A 26,954-nucleotide genomic window follows, 5' to 3' on the forward strand; every position below is an offset into this window, starting at 1 on the left:
ACTCAAGATGCAATATTATCTAAACTTGGATTTAACACAATTTAAACTTAATAAAATTTGCATCAATCTGTGATTTTCCAAATTCCTTGCTGTAACATTCAAATAGTCCCCTATCTTTTTAACAGGACACTATACACAGGCTAGAAAGTAACTACCCCCTGCTGTGTATCCAGGTTAAAAAGATTGATCACTCACAGATGTAAATAAAGAATGTGGGATGCAGTGGGGCAAACAATTCAAAACCCCACTCTATACTACCTTCAGGCACAATGCCCGTATACGCGCTGGGTATGATATTCCAAATGGCTGCTGCTGTCACATGACATACTGGTAATATCAGTTATTGAAAGAATCAACATACAATGTATAGTTACTGTGCTCTTATTTAGCAAAAAACAATAAAGTTTTTTGCCAAATAAGAGTGCAGTCACTATACATTTTATCACAGAAGAAAGTTTTAATTAGCATGGGATTACCTTTCTTCAAACGTTACAAAAACAAATTTCCTCCAATATGGCATACAGCCTTAGAAATCAATACCGGGGTCAGGGTCATTGGCCCCGCCTCCTAAATTACATCACCCAGTATTAGCCAATTACCACAGGGGGCGCAGGTCACAATGACGCGTGGATAGCGTCATAAGCTCCACCCCGAGCCACTAAACTAATGGTTGGACAGGAACTGGGGGGTTTGCCCCTGCTCTCCTTGGAGTCCGGGAGGAGTCCCAGAAATTTGGGAGACCCGGGAGTAGGCAACTATGTATTAAATGCGGGTTACACTGGACCTATTTCGCTGCAAATTCAGGAGGCCTATCATTGTCTCCTGCTAAACAGAAAAATCATTTGAAAATTAAATCCTAGTCCACGTATAAAGTAGTGGTAAATGGTATCATGTACTCCGGAAAACTGGAGTACACTATGGTGTAATAATCCTGCAAGAACAATCTTTGGCAGAATCGTGTAAACTATTTATTCTCTAGATATTTTTTTTTTACAGTTTTTATCCAATTATAGATAGATATTACAGTATGCTACCAAAATCAAGACCTAGTTCTCCATTTGTTTGGACATGTCTGAAACATTACAAATTAAAAACCAAAACAGTGAAGAAAATGTAAGCAGGCTCTGAAACCATGGATTGGTCTTCCGGACCGCAAAGATACTGGCACAGAGAAATCCTTAACGTCTGGCCTGCTAGGGATATATCATAACATTGACCGTGTAATTCACTCTCATGTATAGCAATGAGATTCCCATACACCGGACTCCACCTGAAGTACCAAAACTATACAAATCTGGGCACTTCACAGGACCAAACATAACGATCATACTTGTATATTTAGGACACTAAGCGAGTTCTGAACCCAGGTTCCTGTAGGTTCTTCGCCCTCAGCAGCATCAATTCTCCAAATCATCATTATTGATGGTGATATAAAGGAGTAAACGAGTGTCCCACACCCTGAAAACCTTCCAATGAAAAAGACATACAGGACCAACCATAGAATTCTCAAACGTCCTCTCGGAACATCTGCTGACCAGTTATGTTTTGTGATGTCACCACAGTTGGGTTCTCTCTACCAACACGCTGACTTATGTGTAGGATGAGTCCTCATGCTGTGCTGAAAACATGGAGACAAGGTAAGCCTCAAGTGTTCCTCTATTGTGTACAAGGTAAGCCTCATGTGTTCCTCTATTGTGTACAAGGTAAGCCTCATGTGTTCCTCAATTGTGTACTAGGTAAGCCTCAAGTGTTTCTCAATTGTGTACAAGGTAAGCCTCGTGTTCCTCTACTATGTACAAGGTAAGCCTCATGTGTTCCTCTATTGTGTACAAGGTAAGCCTCATGTGTTCCTCAACTGTGTACAAGGTAAGCCTCATGTGTTCCTCAACTGTGTACAAGGTAAGCCTCATGTGTTCCTCTATTGTGTACAAGGTAAGCCTTGTGTGTTTCTCAATTGTGTACAAGGTAAGCCTTGTGTTCCTCTACTGTGTACAAGGTAAGCCTCGTGTTCCTCTACTGTGTACAAGGTAAGCCTCGTGTTCCTCTACTGTGTACAAGGTAAGCCTTGTGTTCCTCTACTGTGTACAAGGTAAGCCTCATGTGTTCCTCTACTGTGTACAAGGTAAGCCTCATGTGTTCCTCTATTGTGTACAAGGTAAGCCTCATGTGTTCCTCTACTGTGTACAAAGCAAGCCTTGGTTTTGTCCCAACCAATCTTGTGTAGTGAATCTTGTTCCTCTAGGCCAGTGTTGGCTAACCTGTGACACTCAAGGTGTTGTGAAACTACAAGTCCCAGCATACCCTTTCAGCAATAATCTGCTATATATTGGCAAAGCATGCAGGGACTTGTAGTTTCACAACACCTGGAGTGTCACAGGTTAGCCAACACCGGTCTAGGCCATCTGCTGAGTGGAAGGGTTCCGCTGATGCCGAAAAAAGAGAAGAAATAAATAAATAAAGAAACCACCGTTTCATTATTTTATCAGGTTTAAATTTGAGAATTGGTGGATTTAACTCCACTCCGTATCAAATTGCATTAATAGTATTAATCGAGTAGTGTAGTTTCCTCTACAGTTTATCTTCGTCATTACCTCTTCTGTACAGTTAATTCCAATATATTAAAGACATTAATAACACTACTTAGTACAGTTACTCTTAATATATTAATACTTCTAGTATTGTACTCTAATACAATTAAACCTATATTTATATGTCACCAGCGTACTCTGTAATGTTTTAAAATTGGGGACAGACATCAGTGGCGCACCACCCCCCCCCCCCTCCGCTAAAGAAGTTCCCCTACATAGCGGCACTGTACTAAATAGCAGCCGCGGCGCTGTCAAAGAAGCGTCCGCGGCAGTGCTGTATTGTATACAGCACCGCCGCGGACGCTTCTTTGACAGCGCCGCTGCGGCTGTATAGTACAGTGCTGCCGAAACGGAGCCCGCGCATGCGCAGCAGCTCTCTGGCTTTTTTTTTTTGCGTGCGTGCGCCCATGGACATAGTAATAACACAAAACTGGGTATTAACAGATAGACAAAGCGGTTAGAGGGTGCTACTTGCAAGCTTACAATCTGCAGGGAAATAGGAGTTTGATACATATGGGTAAGTGCACTTACCGCATAATGGATCCGCCAGATACCAATGGATTAAAGTGATTACTGGGCCTATATCATCCAGTCAGGGGGAGGAGAGGTTTTCCTGTCTGGATATTTAGTAACTTATCTTTGTATGGTCATCTCATTATTGCAACATCATCATTTAATATAATTTAATGCTATAATAATACATAGGGGTGCTAGCCCTGAACCCACTTGACAATTGATCCACAAAAAAAAAGAAAAAGAAACAGAGGATTAATAAATAGGGGTGCACTTGAGACCCGAAAATGTGGATGTTATTGTATTAAAATCTTGAAGTTTATTATTATGCATTAAAATAATTCTTGTGACTCAATGGTCCTACATTTTATTTTAAAATGGCAAAACAAAAATCTAGCTTGTGTTAATAGTGTGGAAATAAAGTGCATTAAAAAATGTCCGTTTACAAAATTATTCTCACATTGATAACCCTCTGTTCTGTTAATACTCTAGGGATTAGTAAATTCTCCTAGGGCTATGTCACAATAAACTATTTTTCTTTGCTATTGGCAAGACTCGTGTCTGCTTATTACTTTCCTATATAAATTATTACAGCTATATATTATCCTGGAAACAGATATTGATATATTTCTGTCAACTGAGTCACAGGTATTCAGTGATCGAAATGTTACTCTATGTAATCCAAGTCAACTATTGAGGGATAGTTTCCACTCTGTGTAAATATTGCACATTTATATATTTTATATTTCCATTTCTGACTCTGCAATTCCCTAATTTAATCAGTGAAGGGAAACTTCCCTTTACAAGGCAGCACCGCTTTAAATTTAAGCTGTCATCTCGCCGAACTCCCGCGAGTTGACAAAACCGCAGATTAATAAATTTCCCCCCAGATCTTTCATTGTAATTAGTGGCCGGCCATTCTTAATGCCCTTTATATCTACACAATCAACAAAATCTATGTTTTATTTTTGCCATTTTTTTAAAATAAAATGCAGGACAACTGAATTACAAGAATTATTTCAATGCATATTAATAAATGTCACGTTTTAAGTTCATTAACGTATCAAGTGCACCCTTATTTAAAAGCCCTCTGTTTCTTCTTTTTTCTCCAGCGTATGCTCGGTAAGCATCCCATGTGTGTCTCCCGCGTATGCTCGGTAAGGCTTGCGCGTGTGCCTATGGCGTATGCTTGGTAAGCCTCACGTGGGTGCCTACAGCATATGCTCGGTAAGCCTCCTATGTGTGTCTCCCGCATATGCTTGGTAAGCCTTGCGTGTGTGCCTATGGCGTATGCTCGGTAAGCCTCGCGTGTGTCCCTATGGCGTATGCTCGGTAAGCCTCCCGTGTGTAACTCTGGCGTATGCTCGGTAAGCCTCCCCAGGTGTGTCTCTGGCGTATGTTAGACAAACCTCCTGCGTGTGCCTCCGGCGCGTGCTCGGTAGGCCTTTGGCGTGTGCCTCTGGTGTGTGTTTGGTAAGCCTCTGGTGTGTGTTCGGTAAGCCTCCGGCGCGTGCTCGGTAGGCCTCCGGCACATGCTCGGTAGGCCTCCGGCACGTGCCTCCGGCGCATGCTCGATAAGCTTCCGGCGCATGCCTCCTGCGCATGCTCAGTAAGCCTCCGAGGCGCATGTCTCAGGTGTATGCTCGGTGAGCCTCTGGCGCATGCTCGGTGAGCCTCCTGCGCATGCTCGATAAGCTTCCGGCGCGTGCCTCCTGCGCATGCTCGGTAAGCCTCCGAGGCGCGTGTCTCAGGTGTATGCTCGGTGAGCCTCCGGCGCATGCTCGGTGAGCCTCCGGCGCATGCTCGGTAAGGCACCCGCGCGTGCCTCTGGCTTATGCTCTGTAAGCCTCCTTGTTACAGGGCAAGTCTAAAATGTGCATCTTTCATAGTTGGACAAAAAAGTAAATAAAATAACTTGCATTTTGTATAGATCTTGCTGCCTAAAACAGTGCATACAGTCTTAGTGGATTCATAGGTGCTGCCGTTCAATAGAGCATTTATGTAGTGTATATGCTTCTGTCATTGGCACTTATGATCAACAATTATTGATTTCTGTTGAAATTCATTAATATATTTGTATTTTGACCTTTAATTATATTTTTGAATGGTATAATAGGAGGATACATAAACAATTGTATTTATACACAACATAGATGAATATACTGTTAATTATAAACAAAATCAATTTTAGTACAATTCTCTAAAACAACTAAATATCAAGGACTTTAAATGACTAATGTTAGAAACAAAGGCAAAGGGGTCTATTAGGTTTACTTATTAATAAAAAATATTGGAGTTACATATATTCATATTATTTGATATGTTTTGTGGCAGGATGGGATTACTTTGTCATCCTATTGGGTAGTTTGGTTTTACATGTTTGTCTTTGGATCTGTCAAGAAAACTGTGTATGGTGCTTTACTGGCAGCGACCTTTAGCATCCTGATTTATGTATTAAATGTAAAAAATAATTTAAAAATCCATATTTTTTATTAATGGTTTTACTATTAAAAGTTGTTCATTTATTTTATCATTTCAATTTTTCATGAGTTCTGATTTTATTAAAAAGACTCTTGTGCATGCTGTTCTTTCTGTCTACATACGGCATGTAACGTTTAAGCAGAGCGCCCAGGTTCAAATTGAAAAATATCTTGGGATACACTTAGGTTTGAATATAGTCGGAACCATGCAAAAGTTCCGCGCTCTTTATTAAAACGTAACTTGAGTTCAAGTTTCGTCCGAACATGACTCAGGCCCAGAGTGTGTATAAAATATTCTTCCCTCGTTAGAAGGTTACATTTTTGGTCCCCAGTAAAAAGGGATATCAGTCTATTCTTTGTACTGTATTGTATAACTTCATATATGAATGCAGCTTCTATCAGCCTAATCCATTCACAGTATTGTATGACATCACACATGAATGTAGCCTCTGCTGTTGTTCATACTATAGAGATGGGTGCACTAAAATCCCCTGTTATAGAGACATTTTACTAAATCCCTGTATCTGCTGTTTCTAACTGTGCCCAACAGGTCATATTATAGATTCCTGGACCGTTCCCCTGTTACTGCTCTGCTTGCTGGGTGGCAGAGGTACTATATTAGGAGCAGGAACTAAAGGTAATGCGACTGACTTGTAGAACTACAGTATGAAGAGGGGTTTCATATATAAACTGATTAGGTTGATAACATAACTATAAACCTTTAACTTAACCTTAGTTCTTATGCTATGTAATAAAAGACACATCACCGACTTGTTGGCAATTAACTTGGTTTATTGACTTAACCTCGCACTGATATGGTGGAGGGAGAACACGGTGCTCAGCCTTGGCTACTGTTTAATACTAATCAGGATGTCCAATCACGAGTCCCATCCTCAGGACATCCGTATTTATCTGTCATTTTACCTAAGCGCACCATTGTAGTGCATCCTTAAACTGGGACACTAATCCCCAGGCATTCTGGAACCCGAACCCTTCTGGGCTAATCGTAAAGCCCGCCAAGCCAGCCCAATAGGGATGTACTTGTACTAAATGTAAGCCGACTCTTTGAAGTGATCAGGATCCATGCGCCTCATTAACATCAATGTGCGCTTTACCAACCTTGCTTATCGCCTGTACAGTGTTCTCCTGCCATGTCAAGAGCTACTCCATCCTCGGTACTCCAGTCCCGGCATCAATCACATTCACCAGATGGTTCCACATACCTCGGGGGCTAGACCAGCACACCCGTACCATACCTCGTTCTGCGCACCATGTGGCCCATCATTACCTCTGGGGCAAGACCAGCACACCCGTACAATACCTCATCCCGTGCACCATGTGGCCCATCATTACCTCTGGGGCTAGACCAGCACACCCGTACCATACCTCGTTCTGCGCACCATGTGGCCCATCATTACCTCTGGGGCAAGACCAGCACACCCGTACAATACCTCATCCCGTGCACCATGTGGCCCATCATTACCTCTGGGGCTAGACCAGCACACCCGTACCATACCTCGTTCTGCGCACCATGTGGCCCATCATTACCTCTGGGGCTAGACCAGCACACCCGTACAATACCTCATCCCGCGCACCATGTGGCCCATCATTACCTCTGGGGCAAGACCAGCACACCCGTACAATACCTCATCCCGTGCACCATGTGGCCCATCATTACCTCTGGGGCTAGACCAGCACACCCGTACCATACCTCGTTCTGCGCACCATGTGGCCCATTACCTCTGGGGCTAGACCAGCACACCCGTACAATACCTCATCCCGCGCACCATGTGGCCCATCATTACCTCTGGGGCAAGACCAGCACACCCGTACAATACCTCATCCCGTGCACCATGTGGCCCATCATTACCTCTGGGGCTAGACCAGCACACCCGTACCATACCTCGTTCTGCGCACCATGTGGCCCATTACCTCTGGGGCTAGACCAGCACACCCGTACAATACCTCATCCCGCGCACCATGTGGCCCTTCATTACCTCTGGGGCTAGACCAGGACACCTGTACCATATCTTGTCTAGTGCATCATGTGGCCCATCATTACCTCTGGGGCTAGACCAGCACACCTGTACCATACCTCATCCCGCACATCATATGGCCCATCATTACCTCCGTGGCTAGACCAGCATACCCGTAACGTACCTCATCCTGTGCACCAAGTGGCCCATTACTTCCAGAGCTAGACAAACACACCCGTACAATACCTCGGCCCGTGTACTAAGTGGCCCATCATACCTCCGGGTCTAGACCAGCCACCTGTACCTGTTACCAGAACACGTGCACCTCCAAGCACACAGCCTCAGTCCAGAACTTCAAACCTGGCAATGATAACACTGGATCCAGCCATCAGGAATGGGTGGGAGGGCTGCTTGTCAGGATCCCAAGAGAATGAATTGACTCCTCCTTGTCCTTATATCATCTGTCCTCTTGTTCCTGCCCTCACCATGACCTGTACATAGTCATCACCACCTCCTTGGTTAGTTAACCCCTAGTGGGGAAAAAATAGTTATGTACACAAACCTCAACTTTTAATCTCCCTTGTGCTTAATCCATCCTTCAGTTCTAATTGATGGGGCAACAAATTTGATTTAAAAATTTGTTGGACACAAGTCAAGAGTCCTTCAGTTTAGCTGCTTGAGTTTTGAAAGTTCTGAGCCTTATTCTGGGAAAAGTACGAGGTTAAACTAACTCTAGTGGAGTCTTATAAGTTCTCTAATTTTTGTGTCCATAGCAAACATTGTTTTTGAGACACATAGATAAAAAGGGGTCGGTCACCGTATTCTGCCAGTAGAGGCTACATTTGTCCTTGGTCTGGTTAGATGAACTTACTACAACTCGTGGGTGAGGTCCGTGTCTACCCACAATAAATTAGACTTTACTTTCTACGTTTAATGATGGCCATACATGGACAAATCCGTTCACCTGACGTAATTGCCTAGCATTAGGACCATTTCTGATTTGGCCACATATATGGATAGGCAAATGGAACACACTCAGACTTACAGCTGGGTGACATGGTGGAGACACAGGAACATAGCAGTCATCTGCTGGCTGGGGTTTTGGGCATCCCTGAAAATGATTCAGTTGATTTTGAAGTGTGTTGATGCATTTACTCATCTATAGCAACTAATAATGGAAACAAAGAAACACAGAGCTTAACGGCAGATAAGAACCGCTTGGCCCATCTAGTCTGCCCATTTTTTTTTTATCAACCTATGGTACCTTAAACCCTATTTGATCCTTTATTCTTAATAAGGATATCCTTATGTCTATCCCAGGCATGTTTAAACTGCTCTACTGTATTATCCTCTACCACCTCTGATGGGAGGCTATTCCACTTATCCACTACCCTTTCTTTGAAGTAGTTTTTCCTTAAAATTCCTCTGAACCTACGTCCCTCCAGTGTCAGTACATGTCCTCGTGTTCTAATACTTCTCTTCCTTTTGTAGAATGTTTCCCTCCTGTACCTTGTTCAAACCCTTGATATATTTGTAAGTTTCTATCATGTCCCCACTTTCCCTTCTCTGCTCCAAAATATACATATTAAGTTCTTTTAGTCTTTCCGGGCACGTTTTGAGATGTAGATCATGCACCATTGTAGTTGCCCTTCTTTGTACAGTCTCTAATGTTTTTATATCCTTCTGGAGATATGGCCTCCAGAATTGAACACAGTATTCTAGATGAGACCTTACCAATGACCTATACAGTGGCATTCTTTCTGCTACTGATTCCTCTCCCTAAGCAACCAAGCATCTGACTTGCCTTCCTCATTGCTTTGTTACATAGCTTAACTGCCTTTAAGTCACCTAAGATAGTGACTCCAGAAACCCTTTTCTCCTCAGCAGTTTCCATTATAGTGCCATTAATTATATTTAGCCTTTAGGTTTTTGAGACCCAAGTGCATGATTTTGCATTTTTTTGGCATTAAACTGTAGTAGTCACTCTCTTGACCATTCCTCTAGTCTACCTAGATCATCAATCATTTGTTCTACCCCTCCTGGTGTGTCTACCCTGTTGCATATCTTTGTATCATCTGCAAAAAGGCATACTGTCCCTTCAATACCATTTGCATTGTCTCCAATAAAGATTTTAAAAAGCACTGATCCTTGGGGTACTCCACTGGTAACCATTCCCTCCTGTAAATACACTCCATTTAATATAACTCTCTGTTTTCTCTCCTGCAACCAAGATCTTATCCATTCAACCATCTTAGAATCCAATTCCAAGCTTTCAAGTATATTTAACAGTCTGCGATGTGGGACAGTGTCAAAAGCCTTACGACAATTTAGATAAGCTACATCTACGCCCCCCTTGATCTATTACTTTAGTCAAATGTTCAGCACTCCGGCACTTTGCTGTATATTGTTTTTGATTAATAGCACATTGTACTTTCAAGGAAAACAGATTATGGTTTATTATTTCATCTTTTTGGCACAGTTGATCAGTATAATTCTACCTCCTACAGTCTATCCTCTATAGCTATCATCATCATCATCAGTTATTTATATAGCGCCACTAATTCTGCAGTGCTGTACAAAGAACTCACTCACAACAGTCCCTGCCCCATTGGAGCTTACAATCTAAATTTCCTAACATACACACACACATAGACTAGGGTCAATTTGAAAGCAGTCAATTAACCTACCAGTATGTTTTTGGAGTGTGGGAGGAAACCGGAGCACCCAGAGGAAACCCACGCAAGAAGATACAAACTCCACACAGATAAGGCCATGGTCGGGAATCAAACTCATAACTCCAGTGCTGTGAGGCAGAAGTGCTAACCACTTAACCACAGCTTCCTTGTCTTGTCATAGAAAGAGGGTAAATGGTGGTTGCTTCTGTTTTGTGCGGTAATTTCAAATGAAGTGTTTTCTTTTTGATTCCAACACAGTCACTTGTGGCTTCAGGGAGGATTTTGACCAGCAGAAGGGATCGAGGAACACCGCCACTCTCATAGAAAGCCGGATTATCGGGGGCACGGACTCGATGACTGGAGAGTGGCCGTGGGCAGTTAGTCTTCAGAGAAATGACGGTCATTTCTGTGGTGGCTCCATTATCAGTCATTGGTGGATTCTCTCTGCCTCCCACTGCTTCCTTAACAGCTCGTAAGTTTGTTCTTGTTCAGGGTGGGTAATGAAGAATGGAGCTATAAGTATATTCTATTTCAGTGGAGCACAGACATAAAGTACCTATGAGTCTGTCCCTCCCCCTGCAGGGTGACACAGACAGAAGGGAGCTATGAGTCTGTCCCTTCCCCTGCAGGGTGACACAGTGACACAGACAGAAGGGAGCTATGAGTCTGTCCCTCCATCTGCAGAGTGACACACTGGCACAGACAGAAGGGAGCTATGAGTCTGTCCCTTCTCCTGCAGGATGACACACTGACACAGACAGAAGGGAGCTATGAGTCCGCCCCTCCCCCTGCAGGGTGACACAGACAGAAGGGAGCTATGAGTCCGCCCCTCCCCCTGCAGAGTAACACAGACAGAAGTGAGCTAAGAGTCTGTCCCTCCCCCTGCAGGGTGACACAGACAGAAGGGAGCTATGAGTCCGCCCCTCCCCCTGCAGGGTGACACAGTGACACAGACAGAAGGGAGCTATGAGTCTGTCTCTCCCCCTGCAGGGTCACACAGACAGAAGGGAGCTATGAGTCTGTCTCTCCCCCTGCAGGGTGACAAAGACAGAAGGGAGCTATGAGTCTGCCCCTCCCCCTGCAGGGTGACACAGTAACACAGACAAAAGGGAGCTATGAGTCCGCCCCTCCCCCTGCAGGGTGACACAGTGACACAGACAGAAGGGAGCTATGACTCTGTCCCTCCCCCTGCAGAGTGACACAGTGACACAGACAGAAGGGAGCTATGAGTCCGCCCCTCCCCCTGCAGGGTGACACAGACAGAAGAGAGCTATGAGTCCGCCCCTCCCCCTGCAGGGTGACACAGACAGAAGGGAGTTATGAGTCCGCCCCTCCCCCTGCAGGGTGACACAGTGACACAGACAGAAGGGAGCTATGATTCTGCCCCTCCCCCTTTGCAGGGTCACACAGACATAATGGAGCTATGAGTCCATTCCTCCTTTCCCTGATATTGCTCCTTTTAGCAGGATTAATAGTTTCGTGACTGGTTCTCTCCATTTCTCTCTCCTCTTCAGAACCCACAACCTAAAGGTATTGGCTGGACACACAACACTGGATGAGACAGCCCCCTTTATGGTGGTTAAGAAAATCATTTTACACCCTCAATACTCAAAGAGAAATGGTGACAATGACATAGCTTTGCTCCTCCTCTTATCTGCCCTTCATTTTAACAAGATGACTGCTCCCATCTGCCTGCCACCTCCAGCATCCTACAACCCAAGTACCTGGAAGACCTGCTACGTCACAGGCTGGGGGACCACCGACCCCGGTAAGCCATTCTGACCATGAAATCTTCTTGTAGCAAACATAGGCAACTTCACCACTGAATAACCTGGCATCCCTTAGACATGTGCATTAGATTCACTTATATGATGTTCCTGTTCCTCTGTAAATAAGTCATTTATTTGTCCACTTATACACATCTTGTTTATGGACACGAATCTCATTTGATATCATAGTTGAATATATAGGTTTTAAAGAAGAATAGGTAAAAAATAAATTTTGAAACTTTTAGCAATGTCTCTTTTCAAATAATCCTCTCTAAACAAAAATCTAGGGGATAAAGGTATCAAGCTGAGAGTTTCTGCTACCAGGAAGCTACCACCGGTTAATGTGTATTATAGTGAAGTCCAATCATTCATTTCCTTGTGATTCATAGCTAAACTCTGATTAGATGTAAAGGAAGTAAAATCTTATCTCAGCAGCTAAGATTTTAGGTTGATAAGGGGATAGGGTTGCTAGCTGCAGGCCAATTAACCTACTAGTAAGTTTCTGGAGTGTGGGAGAAAACCAGAGCACCAGGAGGAAAACCACGCGCACACGGTGAGAACATACAAACTCCACACAGATATGGCCCTGGCTGGGAATTGAGCTCTTGACCCCAGTGCTGTGCTAACCACTAAGCCATCATTGCTTTATGGTTATGAAGGGGGTGTATATGTGGTTTAATATGACTAAATATAGTGATAGGGGCATTTTTAGAATTCACCAGATTTGATCATGATCCTACAGGAAGCCCCTGACCAGTTAGCTTTCTCCTCACTCAGAGCCCTTTTTCCCTCAAATTTCACTAATGTGATTGGGGTCTAGGAGGGTATTTGCCAGCAACGTTTTTCAGCTTTTGCTGTTTTTGCTGCAATTCTTTGTCTTTACACCTCACCTACTGCAATATTTATTTGACTTCCCAGTCAATGGTTGCCAGTACATGCTGGAACATGTAGTTCTACAATAGCATAAAAACTAAATACAACAGTCTACAGTGATATTTTAAACTAAGAAGACAGTTGGTGTCAGGGCTTATCCTTAACACGTGTGTCTGTATCTAGCAAAATGAAAACATGAGGTATTGGTTCATATTTTGATCAAAACATTTAAGCCTGCATCCCAGAGTCAAGGGCACCTCCTTATATGCAGGTCCTACATTGACCCCCTGTACCTATATTGAGCTCCTATACCCGGGAGGTGAGTGCATCTGATTTTAAATGCATGTTAATGGTGTTTGAAACATATAGGTCAGTGTGGGAGCTGCATATAATGAGCTGCCTTTTATGCTGGGATGCAGGCTTAAATGTTTTGATCAAAATATGAACCAATACCTCATGTTTTCATTTTGCTAGATACACACAGTTATGCAGTATTAAGAACAAGCGCTAACAACAACTGTCTTTTTGTTTTGTATACATATATAGGGCATTTATATTGCCAAGCTGTTGGTACCATGTATAAAATGGAATTAACCGAGTCCAGGCTTATTTCTTCTCTGATTTTGTTTCAACATTTTAAAATATTTTCTATTAAATAAAACACTCTCCAGAACCTTGTTTATGGCTAATATAATTCTAAATCAAATCTTCTCTTCTCTTTCTTTTTCATAATATAATGGGAAATTCATCTGTATTTGTAATTCAATGTGAGGTAAATAAAACTCCATAAAATCCAATGTTTAGCTCTCTACAAACATGCAAAGGTGAATGACTGTGACCAGAATTGACTGGGACTTCTGTTAGTCGCTAATCAATCATTTGAGGCCAGCGTAGGAAAACGCTTGTGATTGGCTGAGTGGCTAATGTGGTGAATGAGTATGGGGGGAGTGGTTTTTTTTCTTTTTAAAATAAAATATATTTTAAAATTGTGTCTGTGATTTTTTTAATACTATTTGTTATGACTGCCTTTGTTTTGTATCTGGCAGCAGTACCTATAATCCATCAGAGGTGCTGCTGTCTTGCTCCTGAACTCTGCAACATGCCTGAAGGAGTTAATCTCCTTGTCTGATGCTAATTAGAACTGCACCTGTCGCACTGCTTCAAATACCTGCCTCAAGCTGTGCTCTGTGCAGTTCATCCTGTTTGCTCCTGGCTGCTGCTAACCTGCTCCTGTGCTGTTTGGTATATACCTGCTGGATTGATTTTCTGTGTATGACCCCTGCCTGTACCTTGGACCTTGCCTGCCTGCCTGAGACCCCGAATCGTTTGCCTGTATCTTGGACCACGCTGTTTTGCCTGTTGCCCTGACCTTTTGGACAGACTTCTGGACCTCGCCTATTTGCTTGATCTCTGCCTGGCTATTTGGATTTGTTTGTCTGTTCTCTATTTGATCCCTGGACACTGTCTGCTTTCCTGGACAGCCTTGTGCCTTCTGGACTGGGGTAAACTTATTATACTTGTTCCTGCCATTTTACTATACAGTCTCTTTTGGAACCTGTTATCCGTGGATTTGAGTTATCTTTGTTAATATATTTACCTGAATAAAGACACTTTGCCTTACACTTCCGTTGCTCTTCGTGAATGCACTGGGATTCATAACACTATTTTGGTATAATGGACAGGGTTCTTATGGACCTCATGAGTTATTCTATCCATTTCAATACCACATTAATTTCAAAAGGGGTATCTTCACAATGGAAAACCCATTGAAATGAATGGGAAAAGCTCTGTCGATCGGAAGACGTTCCCAAATGCGTACGATTGTGTCCAGCGCATATCAACCACAAGCTAACCCAGGGTTTCCCAAACCCAGTCTTCAGGGCTCCCCAACAGTGCAGGTTTTCTGGATCACATGTGACATAATTAGGACCACCTGTGGATCTGTTACAATGTGTCAGTCAGTAATAAATACACCTGTGCTCCAGCAAGGAGATATGGAAAACCTGCACTGTTAGGGAGCCCTGAGGACTGGGTTTGGGAAACTCTGAGCTAACCACATATTAAGCATGTAGATGAAAATTGGTGAATGGATCTGTTGTACACAGTGTTTAATTATTTGCTATACTGTTTACACTAAGTATTTACATTTCATCCTTATCATCTTCATCAACTATTTATATTTCACTATACATGTGCTGTGTTATGCACATACCAAAAAGTACATGAAACTGCTTAGTTGTGGGATTGAAGGTCTGTTGGTGTCACAACCAGTAGGGTCAGAGGAGTACCCGTACAGTCTGCTCACGCTGGCACTACCTCCTAGAAGGCACGGAGTCTAACGGAGTGGGAGGTTTTTGCTAGAGGCTCCATCAAGGGCGCTTGGTCTTCGCGGCTCCCTGACCGCAGGTCGCGGTTCTCCTAGGAGGTGATGAGCGAAACTGTAAAGAGGACCAGGACTATAAACTAAAGATGCTTCAGATGAGGAGTACAAGGATGGCTGAGAGATTAGGAGACAGTAGAGCAGTGTGCTGATTAACATAGGAGGCTGGTAGTGATGGTGGCAATAACCGGCACAGCATTTACCACAAGGATAGTGGAGTAGACACAGAGGCTGTGATGATCTGCGGATAGATATGCTGGAGACTCAGAGAACAGGTATCGATAATCTGCAGAGAATTACCACAGAACAGTGGAGTTTTCACCAGGAGCCCCCGCAAGGAGGTATGGTCTTAGCGGCACCAAACCTGCAGGTCACGGTCCCGCGAGTGAGTGAACAGAAGAACGATGTGAGGGAGCCAGGTGAAGCAGGTAGAAACGATGGAACCCACAGATAAGTGGTATAGATACAGGAACAACAATAATATATGCTGATGGTCAGCAGCCAATGAGTCACTAGAAGAATAGGTGCTCTGCAGAGTAACAATGAGAGAACAGGAGCTGTCACAACGGTGTACTCAGGAATAGATAGTAGCGGTACTGGAATAGCGGTAGTTCAACACTGGGCATAAGCTGAACACACTGAAAAAGCGGAGGTAACTCAGGACAACAGCTGATGAGTCATAGACGTAGTCGCAGCTCTGGGAGGCAGTAGTGAGAGAACAGAGGCTGTCACGATGAAGTACTCTGGAGATGGTAATAGAAGTACTGGAGCAGCGATAGTTCAACATGGCCACAGGCTGAGAGCAGACTAGGGTAGCAGAGGTAACTCAGGGCAACAGCTGGTAGTTACAGACGTAGTAGCGGCTCTAAGTGGTAGTGATGAGAGAACTGGAGCTGTCACAATGAAGTACTCTGGAGATGGTAATAGAGGTACTGGAACAGAGATAGTTCAACACAGCCACAGGCTGAGAGCAAACTGGAGTAGTGGAGGTAACTCGGAGTAACAGCTGATAAGTTACACATGTAGTAGCGGCTCTGAGTGGAAGCGATGAGAGAACCGGAGCTGTCACGATGAAGTACACTGGAGATGGTAAGAGAGGTACTGAAACAGCGATAGTTCAACACAGGCCACAAACTCAGAGCAGGCTGGAATACACGCAAACCACAAGGAGAACAGGAACCAGAACCACAGGCTGCAGGAAGTGAGCTTGAAGAACAGGCATCAGACAGGTGAATCCAGGAGGTTTAAATAGTGCTCCAGAAGTGCTTAGCCAATGAAAAGAGGGAGGAGGCCCTGAAGTGCAGTAGACTTGCACCTGCACAGATCTGAATATAGCTGAATGAATGAATGGTGTCTGACGCTGAAACATGGCAGTTTCCAGATCAATGGGATGCAGGTAACGAGACAGGTACCTGTTTGCAGGATCGGAGCGCTACAGGAGTAGACATGGAGGCTGTGATGATCTGCGGATAGATGTGCTGGAAACTCAGAGAACAGGTAGCAATAATCTGCAGAGCATTACCACAGGATAGTGGAGTAGTCACAAAGACTATTATGATCTGTGGATGGATGTGATGGAGACTTCAGAGAACAGGCAACAAACTGGAGTTGGGGAACAGGACATCTGAACAGGAGAGTAGACCTGAAGATCTGGCAACTTGGTAGAGAAGCAGGTGCTTTAAATAGACAGAACTAACAGGCAATTAGCCAATCAAGAGAATGCAGGAAGTATTGAGCAGACCAGGTGTGTGCCTGCTCAGTTCAGTCCAGCAAGCGAATGCAGAAAGAGGGAAACAGGTGAGAACAGTGACCATAATGCAGGTTTAGCTGGTGCAATGTGTGACAGTTGGCTGACTGTTATTTCATTGATGGTGAGCATTAAATACATCAAAATATGTAGTTCTCTTCTTCATTTCATAGTTTGCTTCCTCGTTTGTTTATTTCCTTGTTTGCATCCTTCCTTGTTTGCTTCCACCCTTCCTTCCTTCCTTGTTTGATTGCTTCCTTATTTACTTCCTTCTGCATTTGTTTATTCCTTGTTTTCATCCTTCCTTGTTTGCTTCCTTCCTTGTTTGTTTGTTTTCATCCGTCCTTGTTAGTTCCCTTGTTTGTTTCCTCCCTTGTTTGTTTGCTTCATATCTTGTTTTTGTTTCCGTGTTTGTTTGTTTCCATCCTTCCGTGTTTGTTTCCATCCATCCTTGTTTGTTCCCTTGTTTGCTTCATTCCTTGTTTGTTTGCTTGTTTCCTTGTTGGTTTGTTTCCACCCTTCCTTGTTTGCTCCCTTCCTTGTTTGTTTATTTCCATCCTTCCATGTTTGCTTGTTTCCTTCCTTACATATTTAATTGTTGTTTATGCATTTTTTGATGCATTGTATTTTTGTATGTAAATGGTGTCTCTTGTGTTTCCAGGCACAATATACACTGCCCCTACCCTGAAGAAGGTGAAGCTGCTGCTGTTTAGTTTTAAACAATGCATGGCTTGGATGTTTTCAGTGACCCATAACATGTTCTGTGCTGGAATCAGTGAGGGGGGAAAGGACGCTTGTCAGGTAACATAAGCAAATGCTCTCCACATCTACACTGTTTTCTGTGACACAATAGACTCCATATTGTGCAAGACACGCCCTCCATTTGCCCAACTCCCTTCCATTGGCCAGTGCAAACTTCTGCTTCTTGGTGTAAATCTGTGTGCACTCAAACAAAATTGGCCGTTTTGCGGCTCATAAATGAGGGCCAGTGACACAGTATAATAATTACCTGTTAAGGAGAGTTTTCCTCAAATGATTTTCTCTAAATTAAAATGAAGTGCAATTGATCCTGGAAAGCAATTTCATTAGAAAAAAACAGATAGCTTATATTATATTCAATATGTGGCTATGTGTGTAGACTGAGATGTTAGTCACCGACTAAACTCCTTCTTGGACTTCAGTAGCAACAGTGACACCTGTAGGTTATATTAAAGACTATCCGGCCTCCCCCGCACTCATCTCGCTCCCCTTCGCTCTGTACTTAATGCAGCCGCTCGGCTCATTTTCCTTTCTCGCCGCTCCTCTTCTGTCTCCCCCCTATACCAATCCCTTCACTAGCTCCCCTTCCCCTACAGAATAGTGTTCAAGCTCCTCACACTTACTTTCAAGGCCCTCTCCAACTCCACTGCTCCCTACATCTCCAACCTTATTTCCATCCACGCTACATCCCGCCCTCTGCGTTCGGCTAATGACCGTCGCCTCACCTCCTCCCATGCTCGCATCCAAGACTTCTCCCGCGCTGCCCCCCTTTACTGGAACCAGCTCCCCCGCTCCATCAGAACATCCCCCAACTTGTCCAGCTTCAAACAGGCCTTAAAAACCCACCTCTTCCTCAAAGCCTTCCAGTCCCCCACCTAACCGACCTCCTTCCAGCCTCCCACCTACCGTCCTCCCTATCCTGCCCTCCTCCTGCCTCCCTCCTCGTAATTCTCCTCTCCCCCCTCTCCCTCTCTGTGTCCTCCCCCTTTCCTCCTCCCACCCTTGTGTCTCTGTCCGTCCTACCCTCCCCTTAGATTGTACGCTCCTTTGAGCAGGGCCTCCTCTCCTCCTGTTCTCCACCACCTTAACTTTGCTCTCCAGCTCCTTGTCTCCTCCGTGAGGTCCTCCTGCCCCTCTAGCTTCACCGCTGGGGGCTCTCACCTTTCATCTAGCTGTACTTTGAGCTTCTGAGTTACTGTGCTTTTTGTTAACTGTACCGTGCTGTCTCACCCTGTATCGTGTTTCTGTATGTCCCTGTACGGCGCTACGGATACCTAGTGGCGCCTTATAAATAAAAATTAATAATAATAATAATAATATCCAGGATCCAAGTGGACCACTTCGCGTTGGTTTCATTCCAATCGGTGCAGTGGTGTCTGAATGTATAATCGGATAGACAAACAAACCAAATCCATACACTAGAGGGCCTAGAACAGGCTTCCCAGGTCAAAGTTCTGACCAGCATACATCAACGGGAGGTCCGACTGAGACCTATGCCCCCTAATATGTCTTCTCAGATTCAATGTTAAAAGTCTTTTTTGGAAATTTTCGTCCAAATCCATCAGGTGGAAGGCTCAGATCAGGCTCTGCGGGTCAAATTTCTGGCAGTGTACACCAACGGGAGGTCCCACCGGGTCCCTAAACCCCTTAATATTTGTTCAGGAATCAACTGGACCTCCTTGCGTTGGTTTCATCCGAATCGGTGCAGGGGTGTGGAAGATATTTGTTTTCAAACAAACAAGCAAACGGAAAAACAAACTTATATATATATATATATATATATAAAATGTATAATTATGGTATACCTCCCAGCTGTAGCGATTTAGGCAGGACAGTCATGATTTGCTGGAACTGTCCCACCATCCCGTCTGCAGGTAGCTTTGTCCTGCGGAGTGAACAGTTGGGAGGTTTGTCCCATTCTGCAATGCATACGGCCTTGAAGATGTATTTTTAAAGCTCTGAAACAATGGCCTCAGCCCCTTCTTGTGGACGTGGTATTGCACAAAAATATTGGGAGATTTTTTTTTTAAATCTTCTGATAGATATTGCAACATATTCTACCTCCCAAGTTCTGTTAATTGGGTAACAGCCATGCCCCTTCTGAAAAGGTGGGCGTAGCCACATCACAAGGGGGTGTGGTCATGTCACCCAATGGTGTATCTAGCACTTCAGAAGCTCTAGTTTTCTTCCATTTACCTCTCCCATCCCACGGAGACTCCTGCACCTGTTTAGAGTGGTGGTAAATTGGACATACCTTCCAATAATTCCAGTAAGCAATCATCCCAGGCAACCTGGCTGCCATTAAACTGGGACAAATGGAAGGTTTGGGACAAACTGAGCCTAAAGTGTCCGGTAACAGGTAAGTAGTTGTACAAGCTAGATTACAAGATTACATACCATATCAAATATATTAACTTGTGTCATGATATGAGAATTTTTTATTTATTCCAGGTACATCTTCATGATAATATTGTAGTTGCACCTTAAGTAAAGAGGAGACACAGGGAAATGAATGTCCCTTCACGGTCCCACATTATAACGCTGGCCTACTCAATCTTCCCTTTGCGGTTGGGTTATAGTGTTGTATTAATTGTACTAAAATGCTCCTCTTCTCATTCCTGCATTTCTCAGGGTGACAGTGGAGGGCCCCTGGTCTGTCGGAACTCCACTCATAAAACCTGGTACCAGATTGGTATCGTCAGCTGGGGTGAAGGTTGCGGCAAGCCCATGAAGCCTGGAGTCTATGCGGTTGTGTCCAATTATATTGAATGGATCCAGAGTGTGACGGCTGCTGAAGGAAGGCCCTTTGATGTTATCTACCCCGATACTTGGTCAGTGGGTAAAGAACCCAATGTCAATGATGAATTAGAATATAGGAAAGTGATCTACTCTTCGGGCCCAGGCAAAAACCTAATCTACTATGTCCTGTTTGCTCTATCTCTGGGCCTGGTCATGCTCATAAGCTGATCTGGATATGTAATAAAATTATCTGTTTCACCACTGTTTAGTACTTATTATTCCAATACACCTATAAGTAAGGTATAGATGAGCCCCCACTTAATAATTCACCTTATGTTGAGCCATTGTAATCTAATTATATTATAACCTGCTGATATTTGGGCCCAGTATCTTTTCATTTTATTATCTGCTTTTAGCTTATGTGTTATTCAGACACATTGTTCTTCCTGCTTTTACCCTGCAGCTTCATTATATTCTCCATCTATGTAAAGCCTCCTTGTATGGTGATGGAGGGAACCACTTGTGGCCTATAACTAAAGTGTAGTGGCGGCACTGAATATAACCACTCTGGTTCTAGGGAAAGATTACTTTTTAGTTTGGGAAGGACTCAAGGCTTGAGAGGGAAGAAATCATATCTCTTTATTGAGAGGGTCCTTCAAGCTTTCCCTCAGTTTTGGTGCCTTTTAAACTCCGTTATTCTCCCCTGATGTCTCTTCTCTTACTAAGAGTCCTCCCTATCAATACTGCACTGCCTCTTAATTCTCTGTCTTCTTTTACTATTAAGTTTGCCTTAGTTACTTCTCTGCCTGTCCCTTTTCTTATCTCTTAATTGTTTTTCTCTTCCTTTCCCTCAGACGTGTCTCATCACCTTCCATCTCTCTACCTTGAACTTAGCACGGAAACGCAGATACAAGCGCTTCTCTGCACCTGATTTGCCAGTGGAGAGGGGGTGTTACTAGTACTTTCTCCTCATATGATCATGTGTTGGGCAGCGCTCGCAACTGTTCACGTCTTCATCCCATACACTTCAGAGGTGGCTGCTTGACGCCATCAACCCAGAGAGACATCGATATCAGTTTTCATACACTTTGTTCCATCAATGTTTGCAAGGAGTGTGCCCAAGGCAAACAGGTTTCCCAACAAAACTCCTCTATTTAGGGCTATCTGCTATTTAGCTCCATTACACAGTGCAATATGTTCAGCATTAGTATAAAACATTACAGAGGGCACAGTACACAACTTGTTCCTGATTAGATAATTCAGGATATTTATAGTCTGATGGCTTTATCAGTCCAAACTCTATTGTGATAACAGGGTTATTTTCCCGAGTAGGTAAAGAGGCTGTTTTTTCTTTATAGGATTTTCTATCTCTCGTAAAAAGTGCCTATCATATATGGTACAAGGTGGGCCTATTCACGCTCAATATTAGGAGGTCTAGTTATAAATTATCATCAACTATTTACCCAGGTATTTGAAGGTTTTCTATTATTGCAGCGATTTTTAATTTTTAACATTTAGTTTTCTATTATTCTATTTGCAATTCTCAAACCACTTATTTTACGCAGTAAAAATAATGGGATGCGGGTGTCGTATAGAGGGGCATGATTGTGTGGGGTGCATGGTTACTAATTTTTAAGGGGTAGGCTCTCACAGCCACCTCTAACTACATTCCTGCATATGACTCTACAAAATTTATGGTTAGGAACTAATCTTAAGGGCTGACACCTCCCCCACAGCACCCTAACCCTTTTCCCCGAGCTTATTAAAGCTCCATAATCCAATCTGAAATAACGACACAAACACAGTTTTAACTTTTGGCACCCTAGGGTCACAGTTTTAATTGTTAACCAACATGGTGGCAACGAAAGCAGATGCAGTGGAAACAGCTACTAGTCTGTCAAAGTCGTATAATTGGATGAAAGAAAGTATATTGATTAATATTGTTTTACCATGCAATTGCGATCAGTAAGCCACGTGTCATGGCGCAATTGCACATTAAGTCACGCACGTATGTATCATGTATCGGCTGTACTGTACTTATTTATGAAATGTTAAACATTTGCTTTTGCTAAATAAATTGCTTATGCTTCAAATCGCATAGACAATGCTTATTGGAAAACAATGAAATTACTTTAATAATTCAATACCTACAGTAAATTGGGGTGGCCAGCCGGCACTAAAACCCTGGCGCTACTTTAAAGGCGTCAACAAGACTCCACCCCTTCTGGTCTCAAAGGCACGTTCCAACAAAGGATACCACAGGCACTTAAAAAAGTTACCCTGAAGAGACTAGAGCGAAAGGGTGAGACTACTGGGGCCGAACATAAACACTTGCGCCCTTGTATTAGACCTCTGACTGCACTGCTTTCCCGCCAAAGCTGGCGACCTCTAAAGGACCGGCAGCCCAGCACCATAAAAACCCTAGAAATCTGCCAAAAATTTCAATATCTTGCTGATAAGCAAATCCAAACCCAAATCCGTGACGTGTACCCCATCAGACCTATACAGATGTGGATAAGTAAATTTAATGTCAGGGTGTTGAATCAAAAAAACTACCAGAAGCCTTCAGAAATTTCCTCACACTACGATTAACCTATCTTCTTAATATTTCCATAAACCATGATCTCCTCTCCAATTCAACCTCGGAATAATGTCTGACCAACAAATGCTCATGCCAGGCTACCTCAAAGCCAAAAACCTTAGATCATCAATAATACTCCATATCAGATTGATAGTCTTGCCCCTGCCCAAATCATTACCCCCCAAATGAATAATGATCATCTCAGGAGCCTGCTTTTTATCTATCAACTCCAAAACCATTCCTTTAAAATCGTGCCAGCACATTCCTCTTCTACCAAACCATTGAACATGTACGTGGGCACTACGTGAAGGTAGATCATAAGCAGCCGGATGCCTGGCTGCCCAATAAACAAAGGAGTGGCCGACAACCCAAACTTGAATGGGCTTCGCAAGAAGATCTGTATAACCAAATCAATAAACTAGGTAAATAGACATAATATCATATTTTACTAGAAAAACAATCTAACAGAAGCTACTGACATCATCAACAAATTCACAAGCATCAATGTGCAGCAAACCACGGCTCTGTTAAGACAAACCGAGCATGATGGATGAAGTGCGATACAGAAAGGGAAAATGGGGTATGCAGGTAAAAATCTTTTAAAACCTTGAAGGTGCTCCATGCTATGAGGACCCCCTTTTGAGGAAAAATAAGGAAATCCCTTCCTTCCCAAGCTTCTTGATGCACTCCACGGAGGATCCTTCTACTGCCGCAGAAGTACCTGCACCAATTCTAAAAGAAGGTGTACCGAAATCGGCCTGGTCCAATAGTTTAGACACAGATTTCTTAAATACGAATTAAAACTGATATTTTTTTAAGTGGTGTTCCATCAATATGAAGAAACCACACCGAATTGCCAGAGGGTCTAACACCTGAAAAAGCCCTGGTCAAAGCTACTGGGCAAACTGTCTGATCGGTATGCCTTCCCAAAGTGATCCAACGTCCCATACACAATTGGGCAGTTTTTGATTTGTGGAGCTTACATAACAGGGATGCCTCTTGTAAAATCACATTTTTTAGTCATAAGACAACCTAGACACTGTCAGCAATTCACCAATCCTAAAAGCACCAAAATATGCCATTGCGAAAACAGAGCGGAACAACATGGGCCTCAAAATCAGTAGTAGTCACCTCCTGCACAGCAATCATTAACTTACGCAACATGTCAATAAGTCGTCTAATGTTAGGTGTAACAGGGTGGGTACTGGCCCACCCCTGCAGTGCTTTTTTGACCAAAAAACCTTTGGTAAAGTCCTGTCCCCCTTGTAGCTGCACTATGAAGGTTAAGCTAAAGTATTGTTAATGTATGCTCTAGGCTATACTTGTACCAAAGAAATTCCAGGAGCCTGTGTTGTTGATCCAAGTGCTGACGTCCAGGGTCATCTTTAAATTGTCTCCAATCGCACCCTGCCGTTCTGTAAGCTTTCAAAGTATATGGCGCCAACGATTGCTCCGCAAGTCCTACTATGCTGGCTCGACCATCTGCCAAACATAAGAAGGACAAGGGGTACCATCAGTGTCAGCAGTTGGAGCAAACTCCCTAAATTTAGCCCATTGGAAACGTGACAAGGCATCGGCAAATGAGTTCTCCACATCCGATACGTGTCTGGCTTTAAAATTGATATTATGCTGTAAGCAGCGTAAAACAAGGCGCCTAATTAAAGGGATTGTCGGAAGTGATTTAGCACTATGATAATTCAGGGATTGCACTACCCCTAAGTTGTCGCGCCAAAATATTAAATTTCTGTTCTGTAATCGGTCTGCCCCAAAGCTCCATGGTCACTATAATTGGGAAAAGTTCTAAAACCAAAAGATTGCCCGTCAAACCTCGAGAAATCCAACTCGAAGGCCATGGCGCTGCACACCATGATCTGCCGAGGTAGGCCCCGAAACCAGTACCACCTGCAGCATCTGTGAACAACTCCAACTCAGAACAAAGCTTGGGCCAAATGCGTATACCATTAAAAGAGTGCAAAAAAGTAGACCAAACATCCAAAGCCTCTTTTATTTTCTTGAAGATCCTAATCCTCAGATTGGCTCCATGAACGCCAGCTGCTGACTTCTGCAATTTTTGGCAAAATATTTTGCCTACTGGGATAATGCGGCAAGCGAAATTAAAGGATCCCAACAAGGATTGGACTGTCCGCAGAGAAACCTTATTCGCACGACAAACCAAAGGATTAGCTCTTTCAATTTGTTCACCTTATCCAGAGGTAGGCGGCAGCAGCCTGCAACAGAATCAATCTCAATACCTAAATATGGGCCTGAATGTCAAACAGCAAATTTGCACAAACTTGTGAATTAGCAGGACCCACCAGCAGAAAATCATCCAAATAGTGTGTCACCCCCCCCCCCCCCCCCCGTCGCTATGCAACAGTGCAAAAAGGAACTGAAACATTCAAAGTATGCGCAGGAGATAGAAAGACCCATAGGTAGGCATCTATCCACAAAAAAAACCTGAGTAATTCTAAAACCCATGAACCAGAATGAATCGGGATGTAACAGGAGGAGGCGAAATGCGGATTCCACATCAACCTTTTCCACAAGGGTACTGGTGCCAAAACTTTTAACTAAATCAAGGGCCACATCAAAGTCCAAATAAACAATGCAGGAACAGTTTGGGTCAATGGCATTGTTAACGGACCCACCCTCAGGATAAGATAAATCTTGAATGAATCTGAATTTACCAGGAACCTTTTTGGGGACAACACGGTGGCCAAGTGGTTAGCACTTCTGCCTCACAGCACTGGGGTCATGAGTTCAATTCCCGACCATGACCTTATCTGTGCAGAGTTTGTATGTTCTCCCCGTGGGTTTCCTCTGGGTGCTCTGGTTTCCTCCCACACTCCAAAAACATACTGGTAGGTTAATCGGCTGCTATCAAATTGACCCTAGTGTCTCTCTCTCTATGTCTGTTTGTGTTAGGAAATTTAGACTGTAAGCTCCAATGGGGCAGGGACTGATGTGAGTGAGTTCTCTGTACAGCGCTGAGGAATTAGTGGCAATATATAAATAAATGATGATAATGATACCAACTGGCGATCATCATCATCATCAACATTTATTTATATAGCGCCAGCAAATTCCTACCATCATATCGTCTAAGGGGGAAAAGGCAAAGAAAAGGACCACATATACGCCCCAGAGCAACTTCTTTGGCTATTTTTCCGCAAATATATCAGGGTGGTCATAAGCTGACTTAAAATTTCTGGTAGCGACAACCTTGATGGAACCATCTATAGGGATTTTAAAACTGACCGGGAAACCTTTATACAGAAATTCGGCCATTGAGACATAGCCAACACGAAAAAAGGGGATGGTGCTTTACTTATTGGGAGTCGTGGGGGGGCTCTAACATTGGTTTGTGCACTGGGCCCACGAAGGCATTCTTTAGCTGGGTGGCGGCCACCACATCGCAGACAAGTGTGTCTAAACCTGCACTGTTGTCCTTTATTACAGAGGGAATTAATGAAATTGAAGCATTTATTCCCGCCAAGAAAGGACTGGCCGACCTGCGTGATTCTATGTTTCTAGTGTTACTAGATAATAAATGATTGGACAAACTAGACTGCTGCACGGCCATCCAGATCTCAATGTCTTTGAAAACTAATGGAATACTAGCTGCCCCATCTAATTTATTACGAAATTCTTCATCATATTGTCTCCACAACTTGTCCCCACATGTTGCATACATTTTGTGTATCATATGAATGTATTTCAAAATATACTGATACTTGGTAGGCAGATACGCAGAGGCAAAGACGAGAAAAGTCGCCATCCAATTTTCATATGACCTAATTACCTGTTCTCCTTCTCCCTCCTTTGCTTTTGACTGGGCGAGCTTCAACTTCCCCTGATCTGTGATACTAAAAAC

General features: G+C 43.5%; 1 protein-coding gene across 1 annotated transcript; it reads left to right on the forward strand.

The window, feature by feature from the left end:
- Window positions 1-1,532: 1,532 nt before the first annotated feature.
- LOC142150513 (serine protease 55-like) lies at window positions 1,533-20,727 on the forward strand. Its single transcript, XM_075205711.1, has 6 exons — window positions 1,533-1,637; window positions 6,132-6,218; window positions 10,491-10,704; window positions 11,747-12,000; window positions 17,663-17,802; window positions 20,392-20,727. Exons 1-6 carry the CDS (start codon window positions 1,592-1,594, stop codon window positions 20,725-20,727), a joined length of 1,077 nt encoding a protein of 358 aa, XP_075061812.1. The 5' UTR covers window positions 1,533-1,591.
- The last annotated feature ends 6,227 nt before the right edge of the window (window positions 20,728-26,954 follow it).

Source organism: Mixophyes fleayi, chromosome 4, assembly GCF_038048845.1.
Source record: "Mixophyes fleayi isolate aMixFle1 chromosome 4, aMixFle1.hap1, whole genome shotgun sequence".
Classification (NCBI taxonomy): Eukaryota; Metazoa; Chordata; class Amphibia; order Anura; family Limnodynastidae; genus Mixophyes; species Mixophyes fleayi.